The 27,983-nt window shown below is 41.6% G+C and overlaps 2 protein-coding genes across 2 annotated transcripts in view; both read left to right on the forward strand.

Moving 5' to 3' along the window:
• Positions 1-27,983, forward strand: part of ints14 (integrator complex subunit 14) — a 121,142-nt gene that overhangs the window by 70,552 nt on the left and 22,607 nt on the right. The window lies entirely within an intron of this gene.
• Positions 5,376-27,965, forward strand: dennd4a (DENN/MADD domain containing 4A). Its single transcript, XM_070830167.1, has 31 exons — positions 5,376-5,449; positions 9,740-10,071; positions 10,292-10,538; positions 10,629-10,698; positions 10,854-11,023; positions 11,942-12,180; positions 12,298-12,364; positions 12,533-12,591; positions 13,285-13,429; positions 13,548-13,723; positions 14,078-14,178; positions 14,975-15,193; positions 15,604-15,749; positions 16,217-16,237; positions 17,882-18,015; positions 18,387-18,519; positions 18,913-19,119; positions 19,239-19,367; positions 19,496-19,640; positions 20,994-21,116; positions 22,170-22,280; positions 22,899-22,973; positions 23,084-23,898; positions 23,982-24,198; positions 24,759-24,850; positions 24,998-25,173; positions 25,461-25,848; positions 26,539-26,656; positions 26,951-27,113; positions 27,229-27,293; positions 27,829-27,965. The coding sequence occupies exons 2-31, from the start codon at positions 9,761-9,763 to the stop codon at positions 27,963-27,965; spliced, it is 5,199 nt and encodes a 1,732-aa protein (XP_070686268.1). The 5' UTR covers positions 5,376-5,449; positions 9,740-9,760.

The following is a 27,983-nucleotide window of genomic DNA, read 5'->3' on the forward strand; positions in this document are numbered from 1 at the left end:
TGTAACCCCTACACTGGTTTTGATCTATAGCTCACGAGCTCATGCTGAGCTATGCACCTTGATCAAAAGATGTCGTGATGTCAGTGCCATGGATTCATGTTTCTGCTGAGGCAACGACTTTACTGTTTCATGTTTTAGACAGTAACCAATGGTTGGGAGTTACTATCAGAATCAGAATCAGAATCAGAATTACTTTAATAATCCTCAGGGGGAAATTGCTTTTTGTTACACACAGCTCCAAAAGAACAAGAATAAGAATAAAGTAATGATACAAATAATACCACTACTAATAATAATAATATATAACAACATGTACATTCAGAGTGAGGAGATGCATTATATAATAATAATAATAATAATAATAATAATACCACTACTACCACCAATAATATATAACAACATGTACACTCCGAGTGAGGAGCTGTATTATATAATTATAATAATAATAACAATAATAATAATAATGAGGTGAGTCCAGAGTCCAGGGTCCTCTCCTCTCTGGTGAAACAGTTCACGCACTAGATGAAGTTGGGCAGTGCCTTTGCCATGGTGACATTGTTGAAGACAGAGATAGCAGTAAGTGCACTCAGGTGTAGAGTCTGTGCCCGGGCTATGGTGGAGTGGATGACGTCACACGCCGAAGTTGGGTTGGCAGAAGGTGATGATATGGAGATCAACAGTGAGTATAACACTAAATATTAGTATGATCACCTTTGATCACATATTGTATCTGAATTATTGGGCAAATTAGACTTTAAATGTACATCCATATTTACTGGTCATATGTCGTATTTGTTCAAATGTGTCTTCAATCAAAAGTCAGCAGCCCATATGTATACTGACACAGTTTTTTCTTATTTATTATCATTATTCATTCGTAATCATTCATACTGGACATAAAGAGACCTCTTATTAACCTGCTTCCAGTGTAAATGATGGGATACAAAATCCACAGTCCTCGCTTTGTGCAAAAATCTATTGGGTAGTAATGAGGCACCAACAGCTTGAGTCAGACAAATCAAATACTTATCTCCCAAAGTAAAAAAAAAAAAAAAAAAACTTCAGTAGAAAACTCTTGCTTTGAGCTTCTCTCCCTCCAGTAAAGCTCAGCAGAGAAAAACTGTCTGGGGAAATGCAAAGAGGGAAAAAGTTAAAAAGCTAAGATTCAGCTAAATGTCTTTTTACACAGAATGAGGGCTGGGGATTTTGTACCCTGTCACTTACATTGGAAAAAAAAACATTGTACTGGCCAGTATGAATAGAGAGAAAACTTATTTCTATGTACATATGGGCTCCTGAATATTGTTTTAAGACAAAGTGGGAAATATGTAAATCTATCCTTTAACGTCATGGAGAACGACAGAGAGACATCCTCAAAGAAAAACTTCAAGTGTGATTTTTAGTTGAAAATTATTCATTAGTGGAAGAGAAGAAAATGCGATTCAAACATGATTGTTGTCAGCTAATACAGACTCATATCAAATATCCAAACCTTTCCTTGAGCCTTTTTTTTTTAGTTTATTCCGGACTGCACTGTCATGGTAGATTTGGAGATCTCTGCTGAATTTCTATTTGTAGGTTGGTCCAAATTGAACCTCACACACCCTTCGGCAGCTTCATCTTCACAAACTGCTGCTGTGTGGAGAAACACTGTTCAAGTCCAAAGAGGTTTCGAGTCAAACCTTGAGGTGTTCATACAAAATATATCAAACTGCGGTTTGGGCAACAAAGAAAGGTCTTTAAAATTATGTTAAAAATTATGAAAAACATTGCATTTAAAGGAATGGTTCAGGCATTAAAGTAATCTTGGAATATCACCAATGGCACACTGGGGCAAGAAGATACAGACTATGATGTGTGATATAAGTGTGGGCTGAATGTAAATTTGTCGCTCTGTGAGGGAGAAACTTGAACTTTTTGGGCCTTGAGCCATTTTTGAGTTTGTTTATCTGTTTATTTTCCAGACAGCAATAATGGGTTGGAAATATCAAATTCAATAAAGAATAAACAAATAGTTTTCCCTTTTGTGGCCCTTTTGTGACATCACAAAGATGTTCTTTTTAAAAATGTAGAGACCGAGCTGTCTGTTTGAACTCGTGAATCGTGCGCTGGACTGTATTGTACTTCTTAGTCTCACCGCTAGGTGGAGTAACTGTCTTGAACGAGGCAGCTTCTCTATAAAATGAGTAATCAAAGAAGAAATTTGCTACAGGTGACCCAAAATTCAGAATTAAGGAAACGTAAGAGAGCAAGTGAGTGTAGAAAGTTTCAGACGTGGTGTGCGATGAGAGCACAGCTAAAAACTAATGACGATCACTTTTGCATTACGGAGGAGCTGCTTGATCTTAGCAGGCTAAAGAGCACCACGACGGGTGAGGATGTTTTTGAAGCTGTGCCAGATGCAGTTGGCATGATGGGACTTAAATGGGACGAGCTGTGTGGAGGTACATGGGGCTCCAGCTGGGACAGGCGAGCGCGAAGGAATGGCCTCTACGGTGTCCGCCGAGGGGCAAGAAAGTGGAGGTAAGGCTGTTGATTTGAGCACCAGGGCTCTAACACAGACTATTTCAAGCTTCCCTCTCTGATGCTGATGCTGGGGGGCTGCTCTACCGTTCTCATGTGCGCTGGCTAAGTCGTGGCTCTGTGCTGCAGCGGTTTTATTTCCTGAGATCAGATATCGACCAGTTTTGAAGAGAGAAGGAGCGACCTCTTCATGAGCTCAGTGACCCTCTCTGGTTGTCATTTTTAGTGGATCTCACTGATCACGTTAACACACTGAACAAGAGCATACAAGGCAAAGACCAGCTTGTACCACAACTATTAAATGAAAGCCCACTAATGGAAAGGCTGTTTTTTTTTCTTGAATCATATTCACTTATCAAGCAGAATTTACCTACATTTGATTGATTTTGCCAACTTGAATCCACTAGAGGTGAGGCGATATACATCACCTCTAGTGGATTAAAGTCAACAGCATAGCTCACTTCTAGTGAGTGGCCCAGCCCTTTGTATGTTTTTCTGTATATGGCCCTCAGTGAAAAAAGTTTGGACACCCCTGATCCAATCCAATTCTTGTTTAGTCCAAATGTAAAAATGATCAAAACTACATTAAAATTATCAAAATAATCCACAGGAAAAGCAACAAATGTCCACAACTGAGAAGCTGGAACCATGAAATGTTTATATATGAAAAATTATAATTATCAAATTAAGTATTAATTCAAAGTCGTTGCTACATAGATTTTACCTAAAATCATCTTAAAGTAGCTTGAAACTAAATGTGATGAAGTAAAAAGTACAATAGTTCCTTCTAAGGTTTAGTGGAGTAGAAGTAGAAAGTCAAGACTCGACTAAAGTGTAAGTAAATCACATTTGTATTTGAGTGCAGCACTTCACTAAATGTACTTAGTTCAATTACATCACTTCTGAGGACAGAGTTGTCTGCGATCTTCCGGTATTCAAGTATGGTCATTTGTAAATTTCCTCAAAACTGTATCTCTTGATAATCACCACACAAGGGCAGTAGAGGGCAAGACAATAGGCCATGTTGTTTGTGGCCACAGGCACTGCCACTTTTCTGCACCCCACTTCAGTCTTTCCAACCAAGATGCCTTGTGAATGTCTGAAGCCGCTTACAGAGAGGTTTAATCCCTGTGGCAGGACAAGTCTGAGTGAAACAAACAGAGGAGTCAATTCATGCTCTGCATCTTGGGTTCAGCTCAACTATGACAGTTGGCTGACTGAAAACTGTTTGTTGTATAATTCTGTATGTCTAAGCTGCCACTGAGAACACTGTGGTAATGTCCTCTCTGTCACAGTGTCTCTCTCTCTACCTCCTCTCCAGATACAGTCTCTGATCAGTGTTATTCTCTATCAATCCTCCACACGCCCTCGGACTTTCCGTACTTTCCCCCTCACCTGAGTGCCTCCCCCTCCTACACATCTGCTCCCAATTCGCTCATCGGCCCTGCCGTACCAAACCGGCCCCTTCCCACTCATTCCTTGCCAGATCATCAAAGTTGCCATGTGCCTTATGCTTTTGGTTTCCAGCCATTTGAATCAGTTCCTGAACCTGTGGTTGTCTGCCACTTGGACCCTGTACATGATTATTGGACTTTGGATTCCTGCCTGCTCCTCTTTGGACTGCTTTCCATTTTTTGACCTTTGTCTGCTTCATTACTCTGTAGCTTATGTACCTCCAGTTTCATAAATAAACCATTGAACCGCTCCAGCTCTGCCTCAGATGTCTGCGTTTTTGTTCTTCTGTCTAACACCTTGTCGACTTGCTGACACCAGTCATGACCTTCTCGACTGTTTTGTGGGAATTTGTGAGGGTTTTATCTGAACATGTTCATATTCCACAATTTAAAAAATTAACATTTGCCAGGCTGACTGTGGTATAATTTAGAGTCAATAAACTTGAATTTAGCTACTTTTAGGTCGCCTAAATGCATTTAATTTCATTGCTGGCAGTGTGGAGAAGGCTGCAAAATGGAGCTGAAATGCTTGACAGAAAATTGACTGGTAATTAGAGTGATTACTGAGGAATTCTCTTTTTTTAAAAGAGGAAAAAAAGAAAATGTGTAAACACTTTCCAGCTTCTCCAGAGTGATGTGAAAATCTGCTTTTCTTTTTATTGTAGACTTGTCATACCTAATTGATGCTAAATTGAATATATTTGAGGTTTTGGACAATACAAGACATTTTAAATTTAAAGCCATCACTTTAAACTCTGGGAAGTTATAACAGGCATATCATGATTTAATGATGAGCTGCAGCCCTGCTGTAAAGATTCACATCTTGGTGTTAAAATATAAATATATATAATTCAACAGGTAGCGAATAGATATGAGAACGAAGATGATATTCTCTAAAAGGGAGGTGGGTTTCTTGGCGTCAGGTCAAAAGTTTATGAGGGGCTCTTTTTGAATCTTGGCTTCTTATAATTCACAGTAAATAAAATGCTGGTAGCCTGCAGCAACTACCTTTAGGGCCACTACCACTACCAATATCATTACTCCTGCTCAGGTTGATCAATAATAATAAGAGGAAGAAGGATGATGATGATGATGATGATGATGATGATAGAGCCCATCACACCTTCATGGTATGGACCTGCGTGTGTGTGTGTGTGTGTGTGTGTGTGTGTTGTAAATGTTTCCTCGGACGTTTTTCCTCTGTCACAACTGTGTCATCGGTGACGTCAGCGAGGGTTGTAATCAGTCACGTGACCCGCGCAGGTCTGGATAATAAAGCGCAGCTCGGGACTACAAGGTCTGAACGGGTCCGTCCAACCCGCTGAATTATTATGTGTTTATGGCGACAAATTTAGACAGAGAAAATAAAGAAATTGTCATAAGCGACAAATAATATTCACCAACAGAAATCTGGGTTTTATTCCGACGCTCATACTCGACAGATCATCTTTCAGTCGACGTGATTCTGAGATGTGAGTAGATTCTTCTTTTATTGAGAATGAAAATAAACGACGCTCACACATCCAGTGTCAGTAATCAAGGTGTATCTCGTCAATTTGTATCAGAATGACCTCTAGTGATATTGTTTGTGTTGATGGATGTACCTTTGAATTATTATTGCAATGCTGGATGGTTGGTTGAGGATAAATAGTCGACACGGTAAATAGGTATTTATTGTGGTATAGCTTTATGCATCGCAAAAATAATGTAATGCTTATTGTGAGCATCTTATGTGTGATGCACAGTATTTAGTCTGCACCCACTGGTCACTGTGAAGTCATATGGAGGCTTATTTCATTGCATCCCGTGTTGATGCTCCATAAGATGGCTTCTTCTGATGTGGGCATTAGAGAAAACCCCTCACTATTATTATGTCCGCTGTGGTCAGTTGTGTTTTTCAATGGATTATTCGCTGGCTTTGTGGTAAACCAAATATTTCCAATGCACAAAACGTAAGCTCTGCAGGCTTATCATGCAGGGTGCTTTAGTATGTATCTATTTCCTGCACCACCTTGGAGTATTCTTCATCTTTGTGCTCTGTTTATCTTGGGCGTGTGTGGTTTTCTCATCAAGCAGGCAGGGTCCCCCCTGTCAAACATAAGGAATGCAAATGGCTGATGAGGGTGAGGGTAGTCTTCATGGCTAAGAGGGAACAGATGCTGAGTGAAATGTTGTGGTGGTTCCCTCCTCAGATCCGACTGCCCATCCTCCCTGCCCCTCCTGCTGTTAACACAGCCCTCTAATCCCTGCGCAGCCTGGGACTGACTGTCCAGCAGCCGCTGCCTCTGTCTCTTGGGTCATAATTACAACAGCACTGTGATTCTCAAAGCAAAAGTCAAAAGGCTTTTGTTTTGCCTCACAAAATCAGAGTCAGTGTCAGTTATTTTTCAAGGTTTATGGTCAAAATCTTGCATCACTGTTCCAAAATATCAGTTATATTGCCTCGAATGAAAGCTCCCTTTATAACTGAATTTTGTCTCATTACAACCAGTATTTTGAAATATTTGTGCCTTTAAGCAGATAACATGCTTTAATTATTAGTAGTTTTGTCAGAATTGAGCCTGTTTCACTCGACGAACTCTTTGGTGGTTCCATCTTTACAAACTGGTTCTGTGTGGACAGTTTATTTTAAGTTTATTTAAGTTTTAGTCAAGACACCAAGGTTTCCCTAGATATCAAATCTGTCTGGTTGAACTAAAAGGAAAAGCGATGAACAACATATCAAAATTTTTAGATTTAATCAATGGTGAAGCCATAAAAGGCATGTTGCAATAGTTTAAATGACGCACTGGGACTAGAAGATACAGAAAATGAAAGCGTGGTGTTCTCAGACAATGTGGGAAAAATCTAAGTCTGTGGCTCTTTAGGGTGAAACTAAAATGTTGGAAGCATTATGGCGTAAGTGATTAGCAAATTACTGACAATTTGTGAGCAGCAGGAAGCTGATGGTTGGAGGTGACTCATAAAAACAATAGTGGATGTGAATAGGGAAGTTGGCAAGAAGAGGAAATCCGCTGTGTCCTTATTTGTGCTGCTTTTATGAAGAAAACTGTGGTGAATGAAGAGATTGCAGTTTCTGGGGAGACCATGAGTCACTTCCAGTCTGTAGCGAACAGAGGATTGCCTACAATAAATGAGGCACTAAGAAGATTGTTGAAAATCTTCTGGAAAATGAAATATCAACTTTGTTTGAGTCAGATTTATTTATAGTTTTTTTTGTCGCGAAAGCAGCTCTCAAAGGGTTTTAGACAAAAAGTCTTTCAAGAATGATGGACTGAACAATCAAAGCACTGCAATAGTGCATACAAAATAAAATAGATAAACGACATATGATAGCAGAGGGATGGTAACCTTTTTAATCTATTGTAGTCTGCCCAGCATTGTCAGCCTCAGACACCAATGGAAAACCTAGTAAAACTCTCAAAAAGGAAGAAACAAACTGTGGAGAGACTTGTTCTCTGAGAGGTGTGAGCTTGTAATAGCTTCTAGGTCAACATAACAAAAAGGGCAGTAACATGGAAGAAATGGATATAATTATTTTATTAAATTCAGGATATACGTGTTTATATGTTCGAATTCAAAACATTTTGTTCTCAGGCTGCGTCTCTGATTTTCTTACAGGATACGTCCGTAGTCATAACACAGCCCATTAGTCAACTTGTATTTAACAAGACCAATGTTCTCAGCTCGTTTCAGCATCACAGTGAGAAATGTTCAGACCTCGGTTCAGTTTTACTGTTGTTGCTATGGCGAGGATTAGACATCATTTTAGGCCTCTGCTTCCTGTTGAGGGGGAGGAAGAGACACAGCGTGTGTAGAGGTAGGTTGGAACTGGAGATTACATCTATATTTAATCCTAAACCTCCCAAGTATTATACGACACATCTGCCATGCCACCAGCTGTATATTTAACAGCATTCACGCAGCACCTACTGAGAGCAGGTACTTTGCTAAGTGTTGTGTCGCATTAAAGAAGAGGTGGATCTGCTGAACAGAACAATGTTGAAAAATGGCCCTTTTCTCCATCATGAGCAGCCTGGTGGAAGCTTTTTACAGTGACAGTGGGAAGTTTTTGAATCCTCCAGCAAAACACTACATACCATACATAAAGGGAACTCTGGTGGGACAGCAGTTTGAGATTAGTTATAGTATAGTTTCAGACATGATTTGCTATTAAAAAGGCTCTATAATAATCTAATCCATCTAATAAAGGGAAAATGCCTTCATTATAGATAAATAAGTATAGAAAATGATACGTTTTTCTATTAGTCTGCTCAATAAAAAATCTTTGCTGCCCCCACAGAGTTTGAATGTGTCATATTCTGGACTTTTAAGGGGAGAAGAAGCTGAACGCTTTTGTTGTTTGGCATGCTGAGTCATGGGGTATACCCACAAGGCTCAAACACAGCAGAGCACAAAAATAAGTGGCATCAAAACAACCGTCAGCTAATCAGGGAACATTGGACATAAACACTTGTAAATGCACATAAGGTTAAAACACTGCGAGACAATGAGCAACCTTGTGATGATGAATCATAATTTTAAAAGACCACTCTCACTGAGCAAACAGGCGCCTGAAACAGGGAATATATTTGATTGCATTTTAGTTGCTAAATTGTTCTGGATGTTTCTGGTATACTCAGAAATTAGCCAAATAACTAAAGGTGTGTGTTCTCTGACTGACTAGGTAATATGACCATGCTGCAGGCTGTTTGCTACTATAGATTATCATCCTTTTTCCATGTTCTCATGTTTGCTGTCAGTTTCACGGCCTAAGCCTGTAAGCAGTGCTTAGCTTCCTGTCCCATCACTCGGCCACATGGGGGAACAGCACACATAACCATTAGCTTTAAAGCCACTGGAAGCCAAAGTCCTAAGTGGGTTCAATATGGTCACAGCTCCTTGTGTGCCATGGTTCCTAGCACTGCCACATCAAGCGCAGAGGACGGGGATAACCCTTATGCTAACTCCTTCATATCCCAATGGTGGAAATAATAGGCAGCTGTTTATCAGTTTGCTAGTGAGTGTGGAGGAACTGCTGAGAGAGATAAAGCAGACTCTTCAGCTGAAGCACAATAGTCCAGTGCTGAAAGGGCCTCCAGTGCTCCATGCTTTGTGATAAAGCTATAACAAGCTGACTCACAAGCGCCCCCTCTATTCCTTTCTTTTTCTCGACAATGTTGAGCCCAGAATATATGTAGTCTGAATATTACCTCGCTAAAAGCTCTGAAAAAGCTTTTTGTTGCACAGCAGTGCACCCTCTCTTCATTTCCCAATGCTCAGCCATAGTTCTAGTACTTTTCCTTTCCACATTTCTTTTCTTTTTTTCTACAAAGGCATGTGTTTTATTTTACATAATTGGTCATGCCATATAGCAAGGTCATTGGTCTTGAGCCCTCCCATGTTTCTTGGTGAAATATGGTGTTTTTGCAGACAGGAATGCATGCTAAATGCTTCCAGATGCTTTCGTTATATTCCGTTATTTCTTCAGTATCGTATGCATCTGTATTGTGGGTAATGTCTATTTTACATGCTGCATGCATGTTTAATGCTAAAATTGGTGCAGACAGACAGTTAAACCATTATGCTCAGCAAGTGATTTTAAAGGTGATACTGTTTTGGCCAGCCTAGTCTGCTCAGCCAAGTCATTTCCTGATGGCAAAGACCCATTTTCCTTTTGTTTTTAAGCTAGACTGTATCCAGCAACATGATTAAAATGCATAATGGAATTCCTCTCCTCTCTCTCCTTCTATACTTTGCAGCCCACAGTGTGGGAATGGGAAATGATGGAGGATAAAGGGCCTCGTGTTGCCGACTACTTTGTGTTTGCCGGCCTCACTGACTCGTCCAAGCCTCTGGAGGAGGAGCTCCACTTTGATGATGCCAGTCCCAGGTCTGTGAAACCCAAAGCCCCCATCACCGACGTAGCTGTGGTGATCCGCTCCCTGGGTGAAGAGGTACCCCCGGGTTTCACCTGCATAGAAAACACCCCCTCAGGCCTTTCTGCGGAGCTTAATGGAGCCAGCCTCAGGGGCCCGCAGATCTTCTTGTGCTTCAAGCGAGGCAGAGATAAGCCTCCGCTAACAGATCTTGGGTAAGCAGTAATCCTCTGTCACTGACCCTTTACTCACCCAGTACCACTAATGACTTCTCTGCCTTGGGTCACTATAATCTGCTCTTAACCACATCCTTTAGTCTGATATCTCTTCAATGAATATGTTAACGAAACTCTCCCATAGTATCTCAAAAATAAAGGCTGTCTTGTTTTTAAAGAATCATTTAAAAAGTCAGCCTAACACTGCCTTGTATTTTAGGATTCTGTATGAGTGGAAAGAAAAGCTAAAGCCTGGATGTCACATCGTCCAGACCACACCCTCAGGTCGCCCTGCCAACATCAGCAGCTCGTCATCCCAACGCATCTACATCACTTACCGCCGCGCCCCAAAGAGCCAGCCCCACACTTCACTGGCTGTCACCGATGTCTGCATCATCATCCCCGGCAAGGGGGAGACGCCCCCTCACACCTTCTGCAAGGTGGACAAGAACCTCAACAGCAGCATGGTGGGATACAGCTCTGAGAACACCTTTAGATCTTAAGCGCAAATAATGCAGGTTCTGATTGATGTGTAATGGTCTTTTCACATATTCCAGTGGGGATCCTCAGTCTACCTTTGTTATAAGAAGTCTTTGGCCAAAGCAAACACAATCGCATACAAAGCAGGTAAAGTAGTGTGCAGTGAACTAAACCTAATTTAATGCTCATGTAATCTGATTATTGAAATGTCAGTTTTCTATTCAGATATTTGTTCCTGTAAATGAAGGTAGAATGGAGTTGTAATGACTGTGTTTGACTTTGTTGTGTGAATTTGTGTCCAGGTCTGCTGTGCAGGTACCCTGAAGAGGACTATGAGTCCTTCCCACTGCCTGAGTCAGTGCCTATGTTCTGCCTGCCCATGGGGGCTACGATCGAGTGCTGGCCAGCACACACCAAACACTCCCTGCCTGTTTTTTCCACTTTTGTACTAACGGGGGCCTCTGGAGAAAAGGTGAAACCACATACTTACATTAAGGCTACCAATAACCATGTTACTTCCTCATAATCTTTTTCTAAATTTCTAAATATTTTTGTGTGTCATTTATATTTTCGGGTGGTTTTTTGTGGTTTTCAAGCAAAACACACAGAAACCAACAAACATGCATACTAATTTTGCCAAGAAAACCACCACTCCCTTCTGAGTCCTGCTAAGTTTAATTTATATCATCATTTATTAAACAGTTCGCCCAAAGTTGGTTTCAGTTTTGTGCACTTTTGATACACAGATCTACACTAATGGTTTCATTTCAGCCACCCTCTTTATCTCTGAACATTATTGTCTCTTATGGATTAGTTTGTTGATGAACTGCAGAAGTATTTCTTAGAATACCAGACAATCTTAATCAATTTATAAATTCTGGCGGGAATCAAAAATGGTCAATAGGATGTGTTTGGAATACTAAAAGGCTGTTAGTCTTTGAAAGCAATGCAGCGTAAAAGATTTTTTGCAGCTCATCTTTTGAATAATGGATTGCTCATGCACCACTTGGGCTGGTGCATACGTTCTAAATGCTGAATGCCTCAGTGCTCGCTCCTTCCTCCGTGCAACCTCCAGTCTGCAGACTAATCTCCTGGCACTCCATGCCTGCAATGACTTGTTTATTTATTTGGGAGGAACATCTTCAAAGGACTGAGTGTTATTTAGCTGATTTATTATAATGAAAATGCTGTGGTGAAGCCGCCACAACATCTTACCTGAATTACTTCTTTCAAAAGACCTCCGACTACTGTGTCTGTCTGTGTTTGTGCCTTTATAAAGTTTTGCAAAGTTTGTTGACAAGTCTTTGTGTGTGTGCATACTTGTGTATGCACGCACTGGATATTCTTCATGCTGATCGTCACCCTTATATTGTGATCCTTTTGCTTGCAGGTGTATGGGGCAGCCATCCAGTTCTATGAGCCTTACTCGAGGGAGAACCTGTCCGACCGTCAGCGCTCACAGCTCGGCCTGCCAAGCTCTGATCTCGGACCTGATGGGACCAGGAGTGTTTATAGCAACAAGAGCATCTGTCTGCTCTCCCACTGGCCCTTTTTCCAGTCCTTCAGGAGCTTTCTCACTTTCCTCTACCGATACTCGATCTCTGGACCACATGCCCTGCCTATTGAAAAGTTAGCAATGTTTTCCAGTTTCATTCTGTCATTCACAGTTTTAAGTCTATACTTGTTCTTGCAGACAAGTTAAGGTGCCCTTACTGCTTTATTTAGTAATTATTTTTTTACTCACAGGCACATCTCTCACTTCATGCAAACTGTTCCATTCCCCTCCATTCAGAGACCACGCATCCTAGTGCAGGTGAGCTTAAAATGCGAAATTTGATAAGTGAAGTAATGACATTTCAGTCCTGTATTTTTGTTTTATTTGGGTGGACATGAATGTGTGTAAACACACTATAGTCACAAGCTAAATCCTTCACCCACCGATGTTCTAATGCCCTAAAGCTCTCCTATGTGTCTTCCACAGCTGTCTCCACATGACAGCCTAATACTGAGCCAACCTGTGGCCTCTCCACTGCCTCTCAGGTGAGGAAAAATCAGTAAAAAGCAAAATTACAACATGAAGATATACAGTGGTGTGAAAAAGTATTTGCCCCCTTACAGATTTCTTCTGTTTTTGCTTTATTGTCACACTTACATGTTTCAGATCATCTAACCAATTTTAATATCAGACATAGCTGAGTAAACACAAAAAGCAGTTTTGTTTTTAAATGATGATTTCATTTATTAAGGGGAAAAAACTATCCAAACCAACCTGGCCCTATGTGAAAAAGTAATTGCCCCCTCCTTGTTAAATCAACACATCATCTAAAGCAATTCAAGAACCGACAAGAAACAAAGTTATTGACATCTATCAATCTGGAAAGGGTTACAAAGCCATTTCTAAGGCTTTGGGACTCCAGCGAACAACAGTGAGAGCCATTATCCCCGAATGGAGAAAACATGGAGCAGTTGGAGCAGCAATTACTTTTTCACATAGGGCCAGGTTGGTTTGGATAGTTTTTTTCCCTTAATAAATGAAATCATCATTTAAAAACTGCTTTTTGTGTTTACTCAGGTCATCTTTGTGTGATATTAAAATTGGTTTGATGATCTGAAACATGTAAGTGTGACAAAAAAGCAAAAGCAGAAGAAATCTGTAAGGGGGCAAATACTTTCTCACATGTTTTCTGCTCTCCTGATCTAGAGCCAGTAGATTCACTTGTGTGTTTTTTGTAGTGGTGGAAGCCTTTCCACATTACTACTGAATCTGGGTCCAAAGAATGCAGCCACTCTGCTGGTGCTGGCTGTCACAGAGCACAAGATCCTGGTTCATTCCCTGCGTCCAGCTGTACTCACCAGCGTTACAGAGGCCCTTGTGTCTGTAAGTCTTTTGTTCTTTTATTTCCATTCCACTTTTCCTGATAAATCTCTTCTATAATCCCTGCAGTGTATGTATTGATAGTACTATTATACCGATGGAAATGTCTCCTCCCTTTCAGATGATCTTCCCTTTCCACTGGCCGTGCCCCTACATCCCTCTGTGCCCACTGGCACTGGCTGATGTTCTTAGTGCACCGTGCCCTTTCATTGTCGGTGTGGACTCCCGTTACTTTGACCTTTACGTGCCCCCAGCTGATATCAGCTGTGTGGATCTGGACACCAACACAATCTCCCAGTAAGTGACCTCTAACCGCAACTGCTCTGTGATAGATGGCCGCCTTCAACTTTTAGACACCCAGCCCAAAATGCTCTCATGGTTTAGGTTTTATAGGTCTGTTGATGAAAGCTCTTCCCAAGGTCATCGCTATCTGTCAGTGAGAGCCTCTTATGTAATGATAGGAGCTGGAATGTGAAATATTCTTATTGTACACAAAAGCACGTTGATCTCCCACATCAGTTCAAAAGCTATTTTGCAGAGAGATTAAATTGTCAGTGCAGATGTCAGTGAATCCGTCTAACTCCTGATATCGCTCTGCAGTGTTTCTTTACTGTCCTCCCATGTAATGAAAACCATGTGGTGTGCTTTCAGAAAAGACGACAAGAAGGCTTTAACGTGGAAAATCTTACCCAGGAGAGCGTGCAAACATCTTCTGAATACCTTGAATAAGCTCTATCAGCAGCTCACTGAGGGTGAGTCCAGTCTAATGCTGTATCATTTTATTTGTGGTTTCATGAATAATTTAATGTGGATCCGTTGAGTCAGCCTGTACATTCAATTTCACAAGAAAACTCAGTGGATGCTCACACTGTCATATAAAACCAACTTATGATGTTTATTGCATCCCAGGAGACATTGTGGATGAGGTGTAATTTAGTCTAATGGTATACTCCTGGTGCCCCATCTACATTTACTTAATGAGTCATTTGCTGTGATTCCCAGAATTGCTTTTGCTCCTTAGCTCAAATTTCAGCACGTCATGTGTCCAAATATCTTTGGGTCTTAGGGTGTTATGGTCTGTCTGCAATGAATACAAAAATATCTGCCTCTTCTACCATGACTTTCTGTCTTTCTGACGATTAAACATTGATGCAAAATGAATCCCAGTCTAGAAAAAAAAGCTCTTTTATTGTGACAGAATAGCATTTACCTTTGATGTTTTCTGTTATCACACAACATTTCGGCTGAGCTGAAAATTTAATAGTGTAATGTCAAGTGTTCTATTTTTGGCCAGTGATACTGAAACATGCAAAATACACTCAGAAATGAATTGCTTGCTAATAGTTGTTTATTACAGCCAATGCAAGCAGTGTGGCTCTATTGGTTAAGTCTTCCATTTTAGTCCAGAATCAAAAGTGAAGACTTTGTGCAGACATTCATGGTCCTCAGAGGAATAAGCCCCCTGACCCTGGTGATAGCCTGAGTTTTCCTTTAGCAACTTTTTCCCCACAATTAGATGGATTCACATGAAATGTTGTGCACTCTCAGGTGGTCAGCTAAATCGCGAAGATGTGCAGATGGAGAACACAGTAACTGACAGTGAGCTCAATGGTGGGAAGAGCCTTCACACACTGGAGCTTGAAATCCAGGAGGCCTTCTTGCGCTTCATGGCGGCCATCCTACGAGGCTACCGCTCCTGCCTGCTGCCCATCACCCAAGCCCCCTCTGAGAAGACCACAGACGCCAGCTCCCTCTTCGACCTCCAAGGTACACATCAGCCTCAGTCCGTAAAATTATGCCATATATGATCACAAAACACGCTGAGAAGCCATTGCTGACGTGCCGGTTACTGCTGCATCAATGTTTGGCCTAAATCACTGTTGTAATGACACTGGTGATTTAGCTTAAGCCTCAGCGGAAATTAGGCTTGGATGATGAGTCAGAGAAACTGCCATGATTAATAGACAATGTTCCCGCACATCTGTGTGCTCTTATGCAAGAAGGGCAGCAGAGAACAACTTGATTCATACCACGTTCATTTTCTCTAAATGTTTGTCAAGTCCGCATGCTGACCCCTGTAAATGTAAAGAGCTTAAAAAAGTGTAATAGTTCCTTTAAATCTGGTATTAATTCCTCCCAGTAATGTTTGGTGTTACATAATGTGTCTTGTTTCATAGGCTTCCTGAAGAGCAGAGACCGCTCCCATCAGAGGTTTTACTCCCTGATGACCAAGACTCAAATGTTCAGCCGTTTCATAGAGGAGTGCTCTTTTGTCAGCGATAAGGATGCCAGCCTGGCTTTTTTTGATGAGTGTGTTGATAAGGTGAGGTTTGCAGCTTATCTTTATCATGGATTTTCTTTGTCAGAGACATTCCATCAGAAGAACTGCAGGAACAAATGCTCCACTAAAAATATTTAGTCGGGCTTCCAACCGTTTGCAGGGGAAGCTGAGGCACTAAAAGCTGAGGAAAGATTAATCACATGCTGGCCTCTCAATAAAGGTGTCTTATTAAGGTCTTGGTTTCATTTGAAGGAGCTAATAAGCAAATAACAGGTACTAATAGAAGTAAACAAAGAGTAACGTACACATCAATGTCGCCCTTCAGCCTCCTGTTAACATCAGCACTAAGCTTTCCTCATCTCTAATGTCCCCTGTTCTTTCACTACTTTTAAAAGTGCCTGTGTGCCCTCTTTTCTGGTCTTTCTACTGTTGTCTTCTTCTTATTCTCTGATTTTCTGCCTTTTGTCTTTTCTGCTGCTGTGTTTGTCATCATGGCCCCTGCCTGGTAGCTCTTCACCACTGGAAGCAAGGTAAGCTGCTAAAGATGGTACTGTAGTTTAAACCTTTTATGTGTTTGAGGGTAAATGTTGGTAGCATCAGAACCTGATGTTGCTTTAGCATCAGGTATGATCCTAATTCAAGTGTTCTCCATTGTTCTTAGAGAGAGAGAGTGGCTTAGAGTGGTGTGTGTGTGTGTGTGTGTGTGTGCGTTTGAGTGCTGAAAAAATCCAACTGAGGAAAATGGGAGCGACAGTACAGTAAAGTGCAGGAATGGTCTTGAATACGAGGATGTGCATTAACTGTCAGTGTGTGTCAGCAGTCTGCCTTATTGAGCCAGGTGCCATTAGAATGAACCACACAGAGAAATGTTAGAGACTCTGAGGAGACACAGAGACAATGAGATCAGTGCAGAGATGACTCTGTACTCCAAAAGTCTCTGAAATACACAGAAGAATGACACAGGAAGATAAAGATGGAGGTGACAATCCTCTTTTTTTTTTTTTTTTTAAGTGTTTTGAGTTTTGTTGTTGAAATGTTGAAATCCCATCGGATGTGGACTAGTCTCCTCCTAGTCAGTTTGAGCTTTAAGCATTTAGGGATTTAACAGCTTTTATTAACACAATGTGCCTGCACATGTTTTGTAACACGCAAAAGAGACAAAACATCCTCCTCCCTTCCAAAAATCTCTGTGCTTGCATACTTGTGCAATCAGGAAGTCACATTTACATCCTGTATGAACAGTTAGAGCTCCTGTATGAATGGTCATTGTGGTTATTATTGAGAAGTGGAAGCATTGATTCATTCTCCAGCTGAAGTTGACAACAAGTGCATGATTGAGAAAGCTCTTTTGAGTGTAAGAGGAAGGGCAACAAACAGAGAAACACTGAGCAGAATCGAAGTGAGGGCAAATAGGTCAGTGGGAGTCAGTTGACTGAATCATCCACTCGACTGAGTGGAACAAACCCTGTAATGCAGTAGCACTGGGGAGCTATTCAGCTGCTGCCATAATATTAATGTTTTTGTGACACTCATGTCTGGGATAAGCTGGTAATCGATTCAGATAAGCCAAGTGACTGTACATCAGCATAGCAGCCATTTAATGATCTCCCAGACAGCTATTCAGCAGTGATTTTCTCTAAAATTGAGAATGCAGTTTTTACCTTACCGTGTAAGACAAAGAGACGCCAGTGCTGTTGTTCTCAGACCGGCAGGAAGGCAGAGGAGCTTTGTGCACTTTTCTACACCCACCAGATCAGTCAGCTCTGTGATGAAGGAAATGTGGCAGTTTAGTATCAGATTTATTTGCGGTACAGTTAAATGGTTTTATGTCCCTAGAGCAACATGGCATTAGTTTTGTCCAGGTCACTGCAGCCCAGATTAATTTAGTCTTGGAGGATTCATAGGATCAAGCCCCTGCCTTGGCAGTGCCCTTTAGATAAATTGAATGGGGACACAGGCCATATTTCTGATGTAGGCGGACTCATTAGTGGCATCTGTTTGTCCTCACTGACTCTCATATGATGATCTGATCTGAGGGCTCATACAGTATCAGATGGCCAGGAGCCTCCAGGCAGCATTAGCACCTATGGATTTGTATTTATAGCAAAGCCAAGAGGAAAGATGAAGAGCAGAGGGAAGAATGATGGTGAATGTGTGTTTCTCTTGAAAACCAGATGGACAGTGAACGGCCAGAGGAAACCAGACTAATTGAACTGGATGAATCCCACCTCAGTGAGCACACGGTCTACGTCAACCCTCCAGAGCTGCCTCCACTACCACAGGGAGAAGAGCATCCTCTGTGCTATAGGTACCACACTGCAGATCAATTTCTAAACGATAGCAACAAGACAGGATGTTTCTTTTTTTCTTTTTTCTCTGTCTTCAGACACAGACACACACTTGAAGAGCACTTCTCACCACCACTGGGTGCACACAGTGCAGGAGGAATGACTTAGCGTAAATTGCTTCTATTGTTAAAGACTTTGTCAGTGCTTTAGGACTTTGAGATTATTTTGAGCTGGAACGTGTAGCTTTTGGATTCTTATGTCAGTGCTCAAGCTTCCAGGGTGTCAAAGCCAAAGTATTGTGAATGTCACTCGGCTTGCCAGTGTGTATGTGGGATTCGTGCCAATTTCAGTTCATGTCAGGATATATGAGTGAATGTGTGCTTTTCTGCAGCTACTCTGGGTTCCCAGTGCTGAATGCTGAGCTGCTGGAGCCACTGGAGGGACCAAATCCTCCATCAACGGGGATGGCCTCTCGCCACAGCAGCCCAGCCAGCCCCACGGCCATCTTTAGACGCTCTAAACAGGTCAGCTGTATGAGTAATTTTGTATGATTTTAGACGCATAATTATGCACATAGATGAGTAAAAATACCACTATGTTTCACTCAGTCATAGAGGAAAATTAATATGCTCTACAAACACCTCATATAAAGAAAACTTCTTTATGTCTTGTTTTAGATTTTTCTATTGTGAAACCATATAATCATAAACAAAAATATGTCACATTTATTGTCAGATTTCATCCATAGATAAGCCTGTTTGTTTCTTTGTATGTTTGGATTTTAGAATTTCATCTCATTTTACTGCTGCACTCACTCTATATAATGATTACTAAGGGTATCAGTGTGAATGCAAAACACTAATCTGGTTGCTAAAGGATGATGAATCATCTCTACTTGTGATCTTTTTTTATCTCAGGAGATCAAATCAGCTCAAAGGATGGCCAAAACCTATTCATCTATGCCTCAGATGTGGTCCAAGTGTCTCCTGCGCCACTGCTACGGCCTGTGGTTCATCTGCCTACCGGGGTTTGTTGGCACCTGCCACTCTAAGGTGCGGGCTCTGCGTACTGCTTACGATGTGCTGAGGAAGATGCAGGACAAGAAGTTGCAAGCTCCAGATGAGGTGGGAAAAGTATAAGATAACCACACAAATATATACATATTTAGTAGTGTATATTTTGCTAAAATTAGTTGCAATATACGTTCTTTGTAATTTGTAAATCCCGGCATTTTCTGTCCAAGGTATGTTACCGTGTGTTGCTGCAGCTGTGTGGACAGTACAGCCAGCCAGTCCTGGCTGTCAGGGTGTTGTTCGAAATGAAGAAAGCTGGAGTTCAACCCAATGCCATCACCTATGGCTACTACAACAAGGTATGTGCTATTTGTGTTCCTAATAATATACTATACATACATACAAGTAAAAGCTGTTTTGGCTTTGAATTTAAAAGTTTAGTCTGAACATGTGTAACCACATATCCTGTACATGTTCGCTGCTCTAGGCGGTGTTGGAAAGCACGTGGCCCTCCACCACCAGAGGAGGCTACTTTCTGTGGGGGAAGCTGAGGAACGTGGTCCTGGGTGTGCTCCATTTCAAGCAAGCGGGGAGAAAACAGCAGACACCACACAGAGATCCTCAGCTTTCAGGTGAGAACACCAATGACTGCCTCAGGAATGCATTATATTAAATGTTTGACATCTCATATCTGGTATCATCTAATTTCCACGTCAATTTAGCCTGATAATCTGATTTTGTTTGAATGTTTTTTTTTTTAGCAATACTTCCGCAAATAACTGGCCAAACATTTGTGTTTTAGCATTTATTCTCCACCAAGTGAATCCTTGAAAATTTCCCTGCACAGATGGTGACTGTCACATTGTTGCCTCAAGTGAAAATAAGTTTTTGTAAATATGAAGAAGGGGAAATATGCTCCCAACAGTTAAGGTTTTTGAAATTACACAGTTAGATAATGAACTTAAATGTATTCATTTGAAATTGGGTCATATTTTACAAAGATTACAGCCGTTAGAAAATCAATCATCTGCATTACCCTGCAAAACCCCTGCGATTTATCAGCCATCACATAGCGTGAAGCAATTATTGCCCAACGTCTGTACGATAGCTGAAAAAGTATATCATGCACTCCCACACTGGCTGCATTTAAACACACACCAGTAGTCATTGTTTGATACAAATGACAATCAGGTCTTAAGTTGTTTGATATTGCAGTAAGTTCAGCTATAATTACTTTTCAGTTGCATACAAATTCACGTATTCTCAATTCAAGTATCTAAAGTAGAGTATTTTTCTTACCTCATGTAGTTCTTAATGAATAGGCATGTTAATGAGAGTGATCCTGTGGGAGCAGTTGTTTCTTCAAGGCTTCTTTCTTGGTCTCATAACAAGGTTTATGTTAACTCCAGCCTCCTACAGCACATATTGTTCCCAACCCGCATTTCTTTAATGACACTAATTAAACGGAGTGAAGAGGTTTTCCTCCCCAGCAGTCACAGCACACAGGTTGCTCTTGATGTCAGTCTCTAATTCCCACAACAGCCCAGTGAAACTCATTACCATAATAACATGTTGTGTGAGGGGCTTTAATGAAAACATCATGCTTTACACCGTGTACTGTGATGTTGGTGTCATGTTTCTATTTTGATTCGTTGAATTCACAATCTGTGAAATGAAAATGTGCAATTTTATGTGATTTCTTCAACCTCCATTTTGCTCTCTTTTGAGTAAAAAATAGGACAAAAAAGTGAAACGTTCATTCTCACTGGCACACTGGCATCCTTTTATGTTGAGCGATTTGCAGTCATGATGACAGCTGTTTGGCATTCAAAGAATCCCTGCATCCTTACAGAGGATAAGGATAATGATGTCCATTCACTGAGTGATCATACAGTGTTTTTATACCAGCTGGGCTCTGGTGATATAATCCCTTTGGTGCTCTGTCATTTGTTTTAACCTCTCTTTTTTCTGTAATCTCCCTTCAGACGGCAGTGATCTTGACACTGTCAGTCATGGCAGTTTGGACAGTGCTAATGACTCAGCCGAGCGCACGTCCATCGACACTGACTTCACTAAAATGGACTCCAGTGATGATGGATTTAGTACAGGTGTGAACAGCTCTGCTTCTTTCTTCTTTAAATTATTTCACTCTCAGCCTTAAATTGTGTCACTCCTCATTTCTCAGCTTCTCTCTGGAAAAATAATATTGTAATTTCATTTCATTTCATTTATCATCTTAAAAATGTCTTAACAGCCTGATTCATTAACCTTCATTTTGCATTTGTTGGCTTACATGTCACTTTACTCAAATTGATTGCTTTGATGTTGTTTTACTCTGCACATTCTGCTTTCTGTCAGTCATCTTACACCCACAGAAAGAACAAAAGTCTCCAGTCTCACCGTATCACTTTACAACTATTGGGTAGCAGTGACAAATGTTACAGCAGCTCTTCTAAAGTATAGAATTGCTCAAAAGCCTAATTACATTCTAATGGCATTTAAAAGTGACTGGAGAATAAAATCTTTGCAGGTGCTGGGTAACAATGATCTGCTCCTAATTCCTCTTTTATTTTACATGGACTCCAGAGAGGAAGACCATTTGTAGAATAAAATAAAGTTTGGGAACAAGAGTATAATGCAAGTATTTTTTTGTGTTTGAAACTTTTAATTCCTTCTTTAGCCTTTTGCTTTACGTTATGACTAATGAACTGTAGACAAAGGACAGATAATGTCTATCAGTGGGTTTAAGTTCTCACTGTACACTAACAACATCATGGATTTAAATCTGGCTCACAACTTGTCTCATCTTTCTAATCCCTCCGTGGATAAAGCAGAAATGCTGAGGCAGTAAAATAAATCAACGTAGAGGAGGTTTGTGCTTCTTCCTGCAGCCTGACCTTGTGAATATGATGCAAGTTTTCAAAGACTCCATCCGTCTCCTGCTGTTCCTGCTCTTCTATTCTGGGAGCGTTGTGTGCTGTAAGCTGTAGGGAATGTCACCTCGTTTTGTTGAAGAAAAGCTCTCAGATCAGTTGACTAAAGACTTAAAAGCTGGTTTTTGATTTGCTCAGCTCTTTCTGAAAGAGGAAACTAAGCAGGTTGAAAAAAATACAAAATAACTCACTGTTTGTCAGAGAAGTAAAGCCGCCTATCTTTTTCAGGTGGACAGTCAGACCAAGGCTACGACTCACTGTCTAAAGAGGAGGAGAGGATGTGCGGCAGAGAGAGTGACAACACACCACTGGTGGAAGACAAAGGACCGAGACAGTCGAGTGAGTTATAGATACGCTTCTAATCTTTGACACTGAGTTAACATTTCTGCAGGAGCGAATCACCACTCAGTGGCAATAAAATGAGCATTCTCCCTTTAAAAGCTGGGATATCATATTGCATTGTGGGTGTAAGATATTCACCACCCGTCCATTTGCTGTTATATTTAGATGTTTTTGAGAAACAGATGTTGATGCCTGAATGTGTTATGTAAGCAGGTGATTGTTTGCACGATAGGATTTGTATTGAATTTTGTGTAATCTCTGCTCCAGTTTTTCTGATCAGTAGTCCTCACTAATTGGTGTGCCATTTCATCAGAGGCTTAATTCCTTACTTTATTTATGGGTAGAGTAAATAAGACAGCTGTCCTTTAAGGAACCACACAGCTGCCAGTTTTACCCCTCTCTACCCCACGCAGTAGCTTCATGTTGGCATAAACTGAAGCACTCCAGCTACCTCTAAGTCTTTATAGATGTCATCAAATGAATTCTTTGCATTAACAAAATTTGTGATTGTGAAATGTGAATTTTGCATGACTGCTATTCGGTTAGAGATTTCAATAGACTGGCCAAAAGCTGAAAAACATCTCCTCAACAATCTGGTATAATTTCAATCTCCAGCACCTGAGATCGATGTTCCAGTCAGCAGCATCTCTCCTTCTACTAGAAGCTGCAAATCGACAGATGTCAGTGCAGGTAAGTTTTATTCATAAAGAAGACTGTCAGGAAGCCACTAGGATTGTGTATAAGATCGTAGTTTTACTGTATGGAAGCTGAATGTCTTGCTGAATATTTTTTTGTCACAGGCAATGGCAACAGGCTGGTTTCCAGTCCATCTAGTGACACCAATCTATGTGGAGTTCTACCAAAGATAGAGAGGCCAAAATCTCTGGACTTATCTGTTGGACAAGGAAGTCTGAGGCTCACCGTCCCTCAACTTGGCTCGACAAAGCAGCATCACCTAGCTACTGACAGACTGCACGGGGTAGAGGAAGAGGAGATGGAGACAGATAAGCAGAAGCCTCTGGTGGAGAAAAGTGTCAGCTGCAGTGGTGCAGTGGAGAGATTAGGTGGGTCCAGAGAGAGAAGTGTCAGCTGCAGCGCTGGGACTGTGAGGAGAACGGGCATTGAGATGGGGTTTGATCCCCTGTCGCTGATTGCAACAGATGCGGTACAAGAGAGTGGTCAGGAGAACAGCAGCACACCCACGGCCCGCCGCGACCTCGCTGAAGAGATCGAGATGTATATCAATAATGCCAACAGCCCTCTGAGGAGCCGCACACTCAGCGTGGACCTGCAGAATCCCTCAAGCCCTTTGTCCCCACGACCCTCCACGCTGCTCCGCTCCAACACACACCTCCCATTGCCTGTCAAATCCAAAGAGAGGCTGAGGTCGTCACCGTCTCTTCCTCTGGGTGTCTGTAACAAAGACAGGGAGAGGCCCTCCTCCTTGGTGTCACCCTCATCACCTACTCCCTCCACCTCATCATTCTCCATGGACTCACTTTTCACTCCAACGCTGGACATCTTCAAGAGCAGCGTCATATCAGCAGGAAAGGGCGTGGCTGAGAAGGCCAGCAGGCTTTACTCTCGTCTGTCCTCCCAGACTTCATTAACACAGGTTGGTGGTGCAACATTACTCCCTAATTAATATTCCCAATCAAACTGCCTCCACAACAAATTAGTTCTTCTTTGTGCCTACAGGATGCGAACTGTGACCGGATTAGTGTATCCTCACTGACCTCAGGAGAGGCAGACTGCTCCTCGCTGTTTGAAAATGACTCCTGTCTGGATCCAGATGGCTTTACCTCCCCGCAGCATGGCGGCGTGTCCAGACTCAGGAGGAGCCCAGTTGTGGGTCACACTAACTTGGGCAGTCCCAGTACCCCCAACAGAGTGTTCAGACACAACTCCTTCTCTGGTTTGTTGCGCATCCTTTACTCAGTCTGCATAACCAATATTGTTATAATAAAGCTGCAACTTTTGGTTTTACAATGTTATGTGGAATCTTGAAATGTCTGTAGTTTGCAGTCTTTGTGAAAGTGTCTCTAATGTGAAAAAGTCGTGGCTCAAAGCCATGCTCGTTAAATTGCTGCTTTAACTGCAGCATTGTATTAGTTCCCAGCAAAACACTTGGAAATCTAAATTTAGAGAAAGAGTAGGGCTCAGTAATGGAGAGAGTCGGGTGTTCTGTGTGAAACTAGGCCAGCAGGCATGAGGGCTGATTCAGTGTGTAGGCTTCTCTGTACTCAGCCACAGGCCCTATGCTGAACATAAACACGTGAACATGCACACGTGCATGCACACTCACGTGCACTGTCCCAGACACATCAGTGTGAAACACAGATTCACACAGATCGCAGCTTCATTTAATTTTGTTGCTTTTGCTCTATTTAATCCAGATATGTGTAACTTTGATTGGTGTGATAAATCTTGGCTTTGTTTTGTGTATCTAATTGTATAATCCTCCCTCTCATCCAGGTGGTTTGGCACTTCCCTCTAAAGCTCCTCACACTCCAGATTCCTCCCCAGACACCACCCGCTTCCAACCCACTCCCAATTACACCATAGAGGTAAGTTATTAACACAAACACACACACACAAACATATGTGTATATGCATTTGTATATATAAACATGCAAATAAGGGATGTATCATAATGAATCATGAGTGTTGCACTGTGTCTGATTTCCTCCTCGTCTTGCTGCTTTTTGGTGTAGGTGCTGATGTCTAGCTGTTCACTTTGCAAGACATGTGATTGTCTGGTGTATGACGAGGAAATCATGGCTGGCTGGACAGCAAATGACTCAAACCTCAACAGCACTTGCCCTTTCTGCGGTACAGCCTTTGTGCCTTTCCTCAATGTGGAAATCAAAGATCTGAAACCACAGAACAGGTAAACGCTACCTTTTCACACACCAACACATATGCATACAGTATGCTGTACGTGCATATAAAGTACACAAATGCTTTGCATGATTAATCAGGTACTTCCATCATGTCACATATACAATAATATGGTTTAATGTCTTATGATTGATTGTCTGATTTAGTGTCTAGCACTGACACATACACACACACATGCACGCACACACACACACACACTCACACACAGACACATACTCAGGCACAACATTATCCCTGTGCCCTCCTTAAACAGATCCACTCTGTGTCTCCCCTCAGGTCTTCTAAGGAAAGTAATCCTGTTACAGAGGAGGACACGTCGGCGTCACTCAATACCGAAGCCAAAGTGTCTGCAGCAGACTGCGCAGCTCAGTCCTCTGCTGCTCCCCTGGAGAAACAGGAGAGCAGCAGTAGTTCTGCCCCAGCCTCAGCCACTGTCCCTGGCCCTGCCCTGGTGACTGTGCCCTACCTGAGCCCGCTGGTTCTGTGGAAGGAGCTGGAGAGCCTGCTGGTGAATGAGGGCGACCAGGCCATCTCCTCTCCAAGTGTCGTTGACCAACACCCCATTGTTTTCTGGAACCTTGTGTGGTACTTCAGAAGGCTGGAGCTGCCGAGTAACCTGCCAGCTCTTATCCTGGCCTCCCAGCACTGTAGCCATGGAGACCAGGTAAATATCACCTGTCAAGTTCACCCTCATATAATTGTGTGTATATTAATTCATTAAGCATGAAGCCATTTTATCAGCTCTGTGTTGAAGAAACAGTTTGACGCTTACCCACTTTCTTGCCATGAGTTAAATGAGAATATTGTGACTCCCATATCTGACTGGAAAAGGGGAAATAGCTAGCCTGGCTTTGTCCAGAATATCGGTGATCAAATCAACTATAAAACAACAACCAAAACAACCTATGAAACTCACCATTAAACATGTTATATCACATTTCCATAATCTGTACAAAAACCGAAATGTAAGAAAGACACAGTGTGGTTTATGGGGATATTATGAGCTTCTCTCATACCGTCGTTTTCATCTTTTCAAGTGTGAAAAACTGCATTTGGCACAATGTCAAGCTATTCCTTTAGGCCTGTTATTCAATTCAAAAAATATTTGGTGACTCCTAGTGGGGGATTAAAAGAAGACACTTAAAACAGAGCAATGCATAAAAGCAGCACATACCCAGCTAATACCAATTTTCACTGAGAACAAATCTGTCACTCGTTCTCTCTCTTTCTTTTCTTTTTTTTGTTACAAACAGAGAGTAAATAGTTTTATAAATAACGATATTAAAATTCAATCCATAAGGGCTGTCACATACAGATCAAGGGATTAATCTTCCACACGTTTTACCCTTTGCAGACTCCTCAGGGTGTTTCATCTGAGGACAGTAAGCAGGTGCTTGTGAGGATTATGTGGGATAACCTGAGGTTGCACCAAGACAAAGTTCAACCCTGCTATGTCCTGTGGAACACACATTGTAAGTTGTACATGTGAAACATGCACTTTTACAGACTGAGGGACTGAGGTGTAATGTGTTTGAAAAGGGGAAATTACTTTTAGAAAATGGCAATGCTTGCAAGTTTGATCAAGGTCAAATATTTCCATGTAAATTAAATAATGCATATGAAGTAACTAGAAAATCATGCATAATTCAGTGCAGGACTCCTATTAGTCATGCCGCCCTTATCAGCGCAATACTTTCAGAGTTGATTTTGAGTGATGGAGATGAATAAGCCTTTGATCAGGGTGACTTTTATCTCGTTCTCTGCAGGTGCAAACTCTCTGGTTCGCTCTGGGCTGTGTGAAGAAGGCCAGCTCTTCACTGTGGAGCTGCTGCAGGGTTTTGTGAGGAGCATTAAGAAGAGTGATGTCTATCAACCCATGAGCCAGATCATCCAGCTGCTGGGGCCAGAGCTGGGCTTCAAAAGACAGAGGTGAGGAGATAAAGGACTTAGTGTAAAGCCCTGTGTTCAAGATACTATTAATAGAAAGCCTAATTGATTTCTTTTTTTTTTTCTCCCTCTCTCTCTCTCTCTCTCTCTCAAAAAGGAGCCTTTACCGAGATTTACTGTATCTCGCTCTGGTGGCTCTGGGCAAGAACAACATTAATATCAGTAAGTTTGACGATATCCTATTTTTAGTCATGCTAGCACTTTGTTGGTCGGTCAGTCGGTCCTCCACTTGGGTCCACACTGAAATATCTCAAAATCTATTTGATAGATGCCATGAGATTTTCTACAGATTTTCATGGTCCCTAGAAGATAAATCCTGATTGCCTTACTTATCCGGTGAAATATTTCAGCATTTACCAGATGGATTGGCACAAATTTTAGTGCACATGTTTAAGCCCCACTCAGGATTAATTGCAAGCACTTCTGTGATAACAGATTTTTCATTTATTGCCATCACCAGGCCAAAATTTTAATTAAGTATTTAACTCAACATTGTGCCCAAAGGACGGCCTTACAAAGCCACCAGCAATGCTGTAAAATAGTCTTCCTCTTTATACAGGCACTAGAACCATTATTTTATTGCTTTGCCAAATACATGCTACTCAAGGCTACTGGAATAATACATTTCTTATTGAGGAAATCTGCTGACATTTACATATTACATCCACATTGTTAACTATCCACTATCTCTTTGCAGATGCTTTTGATCGGGAGTACAAGTTGGCATATGATCGCCTCACCCCCAACCAGGTTAAACTGACACACAACTGTGACCGGCCCCCTGGAGCAGGGGTCATGGAGTGCAGGAGGACTTTTGGGGAGCCCAGTCTGTGAACCACTTCTCTTTTTCTG

This window comes from Pempheris klunzingeri, chromosome 5 (assembly GCF_042242105.1).
Source record: "Pempheris klunzingeri isolate RE-2024b chromosome 5, fPemKlu1.hap1, whole genome shotgun sequence".
Taxonomy (NCBI): domain Eukaryota; kingdom Metazoa; phylum Chordata; class Actinopteri; order Acropomatiformes; family Pempheridae; genus Pempheris; species Pempheris klunzingeri.

What these genes read in the sequence shown, in the direction of transcription:
- dennd4a (XM_070830167.1), top strand. Translation starts at nt 9,761, where the DNA reads ATGATGGAGGATAAAGGGCCTCGTGTTGCCGACTACTTTGTGTTTGCC. An exon ending in AGAACCTCAACAGCAGCATG is followed by an intron (nt 10,539 to 10,628) that starts GTGGGATACAGC and finishes CACATATTCCAG; the next exon opens with TGGGGATCCTCAGTCTACCT. An exon ending in TTACAGAGGCCCTTGTGTCT is followed by an intron (nt 13,430 to 13,547) that starts GTAAGTCTTTTG and finishes CCTCCCTTTCAG; the next exon opens with ATGATCTTCCCTTTCCACTG.